The sequence below is a fragment of the Galeopterus variegatus genome, unplaced genomic scaffold (assembly GCF_000696425.1).
Source record: "Galeopterus variegatus unplaced genomic scaffold, G_variegatus-3.0.2 Scaffold1663, whole genome shotgun sequence".
NCBI lineage: Eukaryota > Metazoa > Chordata > Mammalia > Dermoptera > Cynocephalidae > Galeopterus > Galeopterus variegatus.
In genome coordinates, this window is record NW_007727774.1 from 161,255 (window position 1) to 169,976 (window position 8,722).

The 8,722-nt window shown below is 38.7% G+C and overlaps 1 protein-coding gene across 1 annotated transcript; it reads right to left on the minus strand.

The window, feature by feature from the left end:
- Positions 1-272: 272 nt before the first annotated feature.
- Positions 273-2,201, minus strand: PRR32 (proline rich 32). Its single transcript, XM_008578326.1, has 2 exons — positions 2,120-2,201; positions 273-1,301 (listed from the first exon to the last, which is right to left on the minus strand). The coding sequence occupies exons 1-2, from the start codon at positions 2,137-2,139 to the stop codon at positions 422-424; spliced, it is 900 nt and encodes a 299-aa protein (XP_008576548.1). The 5' UTR covers positions 2,140-2,201; the 3' UTR covers positions 273-421.
- Positions 2,202-8,722: the final 6,521 nt, after the last annotated feature.

Here is an 8,722-nt window from a genome sequence, read left to right on the forward strand (position 1 = left end):
GGACCCTTATCTTAATTTACCCATCCAGCTCTGAGCCAGTCTCATAGGCTTAGGTAGGTAGGAATTCCCCAATCTAGTCTTGGCCTAGAAAGAACCCAACTGCCCCTCCCCTCAGTCACACTGCAGGGCAACTCAATGGAAACCAGTGACAGGGACTCAACTAAGCTGTTTAGGAAACATCCACATGGTTCTGTTTTAATTACCTTAAAGGTAGGAAACAGAATCCAAGGTTTAGGTTCCCAGTGTCATTTTAAAAAATGTAATTCACAGTATTTCAAACTTCAGAATCTTTATTGAATCTCCAAGTATGTAAGGCACATTAATGCTAAACAGAATGTGAGAGGGTAGGGGGTTTCAAATATAAAAGCATGAATTAGTCACCGCTTTCCCTAACCCTTCTTTTCTTCTTTAATTTTTGCCATCAGTTGTGGTCTTTGTTTGAGCATGCAGGAGCTGGCATTCCCCCAGGACACAAATGGGCAAAATAAGAAGGCAGTGGAGGGCCAAATATCTGGGGAGGCACAAAAGCTATAGGCATAGAGAGAAACGGATTGAAAGTCGGAGGTCGAGGAGGTATGAAACAATGAGCAGCAAAGCAAGAAGGCAAACCTGCAGTACTGGAAGACACCACCGGCATAGGTGTTGGCCAATTATCCACGGGCTGCCTCGTGCCTCCAAGTGGGAAGGAAACGTGAGCCAGCCTTCCTTTGCAGACCATTCTAGCATTACCTGGAGGCACCTCCATCATTATCCCTGATCTAAGTGTGGGAATATGCTGAGGGCCTCTTACTTGTGGGCCCCTGGGTGGAAAGAACCCTTTACTTCGTGGCAAAGCCACATATAACCTTGCATTATTGCCACCTATCTCAGTGCCCCCATTGATGACCCTTGTGCCCCCTACCATAAGTGCGGGAGGGCCGCCAGAGACTTCACGGGATACATTAATAGAATTCTGTGCCTTCTGCCTCCAGCCTGCCAGCCCCTCAGAGCTGTTTACTTCTGCTGTTGCTAGGGACTCTTCCACAACAGCAGGTGGTGGCCCATAGGGGTGCATGAGAGCTCTGGAGCTATCCACAGGAACACAGGATTCTTTTCCCTCAGAGGGGTGCTCCAGTTGCTCTCTTGACAGATCGGTCAGCATACTGAAGGGAGGTCTCAGTGGGACGTGAGGGTGGCCCCAGGACTCCACATCATCCTTTGGCATGGAGCTCGGACACTGCAGGGATATGTCCTGGCGCAGCTCCCGGTTTCCATTTTTGTCCACAGCTACCACTATGGGTGAACGGCCATGCCCTCCAAAGCTTGCACAAACAGAAATAAAAGTTAATGAAGTGCACTGACCAGAATATACCTGAAATATATGATTGGCTAAACTCACAGGAATATATCAAGGAAAAAGGCAGTGCCCTCTCTCTTCCTACGTGTAGTCAAGCATATACTTCCTCAGTCCACTGGCCTTTTCCCAGGCAGCTCTTTTAGAACCAGTCTACATGATTGTCCATCATGGCTGCCCTGTGAGCTTACTCCATTTTCCATTCCCCCACCTTCCCAAGAAAGCAAGGAAGCCTAGAAAACCCAGACAGCTTCTTGGCAGGCATATGATAGAAAATAACAGCTCTTTCATGTCCCCATAAAATCTATGATCTACTAAGCCCAATATTCAGATTCTGGCTGCAGTGTTCTGGAAAGCCTTCTGAGGAAAACATATTTTTCCCCACAAAATCGAAGAAAGGTTAGTTACATTAACACACACTCCAGTTTTTTTAAGCATCAAAAAACATTCTTTTTGAAGCATCATTCAACATTCACACTGAATTTTCTTAAAATTGCCTTTCATTCAACTCATAACACACCCTAGAGTAAGAATTTTCTCATGTTTAAGCCCTACTGTTTAGACTAGAAATTTGCCAACTTTTGTTTCAAAATTACACTTAAAAATTGTCATCCTTAAATACTGTACTTTTAGTACCTAAATTTATATCCTTGAAGTTTTTTTTTTCTGTGATTCTCCTCCCACACCCCCTCCAACCCACTCGTCCCTGTACAAGTTACATTGCAAAGCAATTCAAACTGCCTTTGCCTTCAAAATTAAACAGTTGTAACTCGGTTTTGTACTTACACATTTTCAATACAAGCCATGAAGAAATTTGATTGGGATAGATAGCCTTCTTCGGGTGATGGAGAAAACCAGCTGAATGCCCACAAAGGCCAGCTCAGTCTGGAGAAATGACTCGTGCTTCTCCCTTAGAGAGGCTTAGCAACTTGAATGAAGCCAGAGACCAACTGCTTCTTTCTAGATCTGGAGTTCTCTTTCTGGGGTTACCAGTTGCTAGGGAAGGGAGGGAGAAAAGGAGCAGAGCGGGGGAGGAGATAAATCTGTGACACTCCTTTGAAGCTAAATGTAGGACTGCTTTTTGCACAGTAGTACATGGATGGCAAAGAAAATCTTTACGTTAACTCTGGTGCAGGCCAGTTGGAAAGAAAAATGATTCCACAAACATAGACAGTCATAGAGACATGATCCTTTGTTAAAAGTTATTTCTAAAATTTCAGTTATTAAAGGTAGTTGTTAAATTTCCTCCTCAAATTTGGACACACATACAGTAAGCAGAGGACCACGCTTATTTTTGTAATTTAAACTTCCAATTTGGGGAATGCATACTATTAACTTTGTAAAAAAACAAAGGTTTTGGGAGGGTTAGATTGCTTTTCAATCTGTGAAGACGAAAGAAATAGCACAATAAGAAAATCATTCTAAGAATCATCTTGGATTTTATTTTTTAGCTCCTCAGTTTTCAATTCTTTTCTTCATCCTGCCTTCTAGTTTATCAGCTCTGTATGTGTGTGTGTATTTCCTGTAATAGAGCTCTGGAGATTACTTGATAGATGAGGAGAAGGGAATAAAAGGCATAAGTAGTATGATAAATTTATTATTATTTATATTAGCTCATTTTGCCTTGTAATTTTATTTGCATAAGCCACTTTCTGTTCTTCCAGCCTAAATTTCATCCATCTCCCCTTCCTTAAGCAAGTATACTTCCCCAGCTTTTATATTCTGCTGTCTAACTACAGATTAATTGTTCTGAAATTACAATGGCTATCCCCTCACCCAAGATTACTAAGGTTGCTTCAGGATAAAGCCAAAAACGTGGCCCACTTTCTTAAATTTACCTAATATTCATGCTGGGCAGACTAGATCCTGAAGACTGTCTTTTCTTTATTTTTAATATCAGTTCATGCTGCTGTAGCTTAACAGTGATGTGTATGTCTTTTTCTTAAATTGGCGTGTGTATGTGTGTATGTGTGTTTGTGTGTGTGAGAGAATGCGAAGGGGGAGAGAGAGAGAGAGAGAATAATGCATAAGTACAAGGTACTAATGCAAAATAATGGTCAGTGTTGCAAAGCAACACAACTCGTGATGGAAATGACCTTTGGGTCTCCAAGTCCACACCTTCCCGCCAGGGTGCTTTGTCTCTGTCTATACACTACTGTTTTTAACTCATTGAAAGATGAAAGCAGCATGTTTCCAACACGTTTCCCAGAGGAATCTGTGCACTTGACTAGCATGCTTCACTGTTAAGGAATCTCTTAATTCCCCAGCTTCAGTTGCTATTCTTGCTTCAGTTTTTTATATTCCTTGTCCTTACATAAAAGAAAACTCATTATTAGCAATGTAGTTGTGGTGAAGTGTTAAAGTCCTTTTAGCACTTGCCATATGAGAGGGAAAAATGCAACTTAGGTAATGGCTGCTAATAGTTGGCAAATCATATCTACATAAATAGTTTATGTATGAGAGGTTGCATTTTTTTCTGAGTAATGACAACAAAGCCCCAGGAACCCTGTTATGCTTATCAAATTATTGTAATGATGGGCTATTTTTACTTGAAATGCCTGTTTAGTAAGATATCATCTTAATTGCGTAACATAAGGCTGAAGTGTAATATAGAGACCAAATATCTGGGAACAGTGACAAAGCTCATGGCACCTGAGAATTTTCCAAAGCCATAGTAAGTATCATAAATTTGTGGATATTAGCTCATATTTTGTCTTGTAATTTTTTGCTTTTGTGCAAACAACACATTTACTGAATGTCTACTGCATGCATTTACTGTTGTGCTAAGTATGGATTATAGCCAAAAAGTTAAATATGCAATCCATAGTGACTTCAAGTAATATTCAAATTTTCTTTTGAGAAAAAAATAACATCTATAAAAAAATAACAGAATAACATAAAAAGAACAGACAGAGGCCATTAGCTGCATTGTATCACCTAAGACTACAACGGAAATTCAGAAGAATGAACTATAATTGTGGGTTAAAGTAGTTGTGACATTTTTCATGAGAAGTTGAAACTTCAGTTGTGTTTTGGAGAATGCATACAGTATACACGGGCTGAGGAAGATATGGCATTCTATGCTGTATTAGTCCATTTCTGTTGCTTAAAATAAAATACATGGAACTTGGTAATTTAGAAGAAAACAGAATTTATTCCTTACAGTTTCAGAGGCTAGGAAGTCCTAAGTCCAGCGAACACATCTGGTGAAGGTTTTCTTTGGTGGTGACTTCAGTGACAGCAGGATATCACACATTGTGAAATGGCAGAGCAGAGAGAACAGAATCTTCATGCTCTCCTTGCAAAGGCCTCAGAACCACGCCCCTGACCACCATTTTTAATCCATTCACTATGACATGGTCCTACAATCCAAACACCTTTCAAGGCCCCACCTTGAAATTACCATAACAGGACTTCCCATCTGCAACAGTTAACGGTGGGGATTAAGCCTCAGTAAGGTTGGGGGGAAGGGCATCCAATCTACAGCATATGTGAAGAACAGGTATAGAGGTAGGAAGGAAGGAAAGATTTGGCATTTTGTAGTTTAGAATTTTAATCTGAACTAGGGCTCATATTTGGCAGAAATAGAAATATAAAGAGCCAATTGGACCCTCTAGAGATAGAGACCAACCAGATAATTACTGAAGTCGTACTCATCAAACAATATTTGAAGGCTCTCAAATTTTAACATAAAACATGAAATGAGAGTTATTTCAAAACCTATATTTTGACAAAAAATCTCTCAGGCTACCTCAACTATCCATTGGACTTTGATAATGAAGTAATAAAGTATATGAATTTTTCCTTTGTTTGATTGAATGACTGTTTTGGGGAAGAAAAAAATGGGTAATGGAGGTTCAGGATTTTCTAACATGTAGCTTGGTTGTGAAGCAACTGTCTTTGTCCATTTTCTCCTGCTGTAACAGAATATCCAAGACTGTCAGTTTATAAAGAAAAGAACTTTATCTCCTATAGTTTTCAAAGCTGAGAAGTTCCGTATCAAGGGGCTGGCATCCGTCGAGGTCCTTTAGGCTAATTTGTCCCATGATGGAAGGCAGAAAGACAAAGGAGTGTGTGTGCACAGGCACGCGTGCATGAGAGAGAGAGAGAGAGAGAGAGAGAGAGAGAGAGAGACAGAGAGAGAGAACCAAACTTGCTTTTATAACAATCCACTCTGGTGATAGCAAACGACTCCCACGATAACCACATTAATCCATTCATGAGGGTGAAGCCCTCATGGCCTAATTACACCTTAATGATCCCACCTCAATTTCTGCACAATGGCAATTAAATTTCAACATGAGTTTTGAAGGGTACATGCAGACCATAGCAGCAGCTAAGCTAAAAAGACCTTTCATTACCCATCACCTCTTATTTCATGACTCAGCTCCAGCTATTAGTCATGTTTCTTTTGAAAGATTTTGAGGAACTATATTGAAATGCTCAATGAGGCTCGTACATGGATATATTTACTTTTGCACAGCAATTATGAGGGTATTAAAAATGTGGTGTTATGCCAAAATCACATTGTTGTTTTTTCCAAAGAAATCTTGCAGATGTGTAAGTGCAAGCAAAGTATCATTTAAAATACATTCTTTATCTTTTGTTTAGAAAAATAATCCAGGAGATAAAGACATAAAGATTAATTTCTCTGTTTCCATCAGGCTAATAAGGAGGTGATGAGGAGATTTTCATGTTGATCTCTGGGGAGACAGTTGTTAAAAAAGTCCTATCCATTAACTCACTTTCAAAATGTAATGTCGCTATGTCAGTGGAAAGCTTTCTAAGTTTAGGATGTCTAAAATGTACTTCTAGAAGATAGACCAGATATCTTTAGAGGTCCGTGGCTATTTAATTCAATATATTAAAGCACAGGATTCATGAAAGCATGATATTATCCCATAATGGGCCAGGCAGCATTATTCAGTTGCACAATTATAGGCAGTAGTCTGTCCTCTCTATCACCAGCTGTCCTGCAAAGTCTGTGGTAAGTGATGAGGATGAACAGGTGAGAGTGTGGCTATTTTACCACCAACACTGGCAAAAGCAACCAACAAAATATGCCTCACTGCTATTTGTATAAAGTTCAAAAGAATATAATTGCTTTTCTTGAGTTCTTTGCTTCAGATTTTTGTTTTAAATATTTGCTTTAAGTCCAGCAAACTATGACAATTACTTCAAAACAGGTTTTTTTCTTATGCAATCAGAAGCTATCAGAAGTTCCTTCAATTAAAATTTCTCTTAACCTCCTGCAAGTCAGAACTGGAAACTAAGTAGCAGCAGGATGAGTCAGCTGATAAATAAGAAAGGAAATGGAAACTGAGATTTATTTATTTATTTTTTACCACTTACTGTGTGATACACATTTGAGATATACAATGTCTCATTTAATACTCACAGCAAACCTTTAAGTTAGTTATTATTATACTCATTTTATAGATGAGGGAAAAGAGAATTGCTGAAGTTAAGTAGTAGTAAATGGTAGACAATACTCAGACACAGCTGATCTGACCACAGAGCCCATATTTCTTCAATTGATCGACATGGCCTCCTAATTGTAGTTTTCAGTCAATCACAAAAGTGGCTCACATCAAAATATGTGTACCAGATCTGAGTTTAGTTTCTTTAATTCATGGACTTATTGACACTAATCCAGAGGTATAATATCTTCAGTGAAATGAAGATATTATCCAAGCCGTAATGCTCACATCTCTGAAAGCCTGACTATGCAGGAATGCAGCAAGTGACTGCATCATTAGGCATTTGGTGGTCATCAAGCAAGAAGGTGAAGACTGAAAATGCTGTCATGGAACAACTGGGTTGGTGACAGAGGAAAGGACTTGGTTATAGGATTGCACTGAGTGATCATTTCTGAGTAACTAATGGTAATATAAGTCTAGTAATACCAATATTAAGATTAAAGTTAAGCTTTTGAGCTGCAGATATAGGGTCCCTCAAATTTTTCCCATGGTGTTCTGGTGGGACTAGGGTGAAACTGAGCTCATGCCTTTTGCATGCATTCATTAACATTAAAATGGTGTCATACATATATGTGTGTGTGTATATATATATATATATACGTGTGTGTGTGTGTGTGTGTGTGTGTGTGTATTTGCCATGTCAGAATTAATTACTAGGCCCAGGAGATGAAGGCATACTTAATTTCTTAAGAGCTTGGTTTGAAAAACAAAGGCTAAGAATAGTTTCTTCTTCCTTCTGATTAAGACACTAGAAATTCATGTTGAAAGCATTTTATCAATTTATTAAAAATGAATGTGTGCTAAGTTGCTAGGAGCTTTGGATCTGGAATCAGAAGAGCCCAGATCTGGGTTCAAATCTCAGCTTGCCAGCTTATAATCTATGTGACCTTGGACAGGCTTCTTAACCTCTCCGAACCTCATTCTCCTCATCTGTAAAGTGGTATTATAGAGAGAATTATATTGTCATGTGTGAAAAGTGACTGTTACATATTAGGTGCTTGAAATGTAATCCTTCCCTTATACATACTATACTCAGTTTTCTTTTTTGTAAAATAGGGATGATAATACCTCTCCTACATATTTCAGGGTTGTTGAGAGAATTAAATATGATAGTTATTTCAAATTGCTTTGCAAACTGAAAATCACTTCACATGTTAGGCTAATATAACAACGGGTGATACTTCTGTGGCAAGAAGATCTTTTTAGTACATTTTAAATAGCACCATGTAGGTGAACACCTATTTCGCCTACATATATGGCCATTTTTCATTTCCTAAATCATTAACATGGGAAGGATTAACCACAACATTTAACAGAACCCCATGGTGTAAAATGCTTTAAACTTTTCAATTGGCACTACATAAATCTCAACCATTTTTGTATTTAATGCACTACCTGTGTTAGAATAAAAAGTCTACATTTTTGTATTTGACTACATATTTAATTGGGCTTCAGAATCTTGTGTTTCACAGCAGGAATCACTGAAAGACCCTGTGATGACTAGAGAGAAAGACCTGGGGGGGGAGAGGGGAAGGTTACTTGGTTTCCTGATAGTGAAGATTTGATTGATTCTCCAAACAGTTTGTTACTATAGGAAAATACAGTTTTTCTCACCCCATTTGCACCTCCCCATACCTTTCTCAAGTGGTCAAATAAATAGCTTGCTGGAGAAAGTGTAACACTTTTATAGACTGACTATAATTCAGCTTGTGGGAAAATTTGCTGATGAAACTCAAAATTAAACTAATAATAAAGCCCATCCAGAGAGACCATTCTTAATTCTTATCTGAATTATGTTATTTGCCCATGTTGCTGACATACGAGTTTGTTTAAAGGGTCTAGATAATAGTACGTGCTATGTAGTGATCTATTTGCCTTTTTTGAACGATTTCAGATCTTCCACCTCTAG

Excerpts from the sequence above, each read along its gene's own strand:
- PRR32 (XM_008578326.1), bottom strand. The coding sequence starts at position 2,139 with ATGGCTTGTATTGAAAATGT. Across the intron at positions 1,302-2,119 it reads ATGGCTTGTATTGAAAATGT|CTTTGGAGGGCATGGCCGTT; the intron begins GTAAGTACAAAA and ends TGTTTGTGCAAG.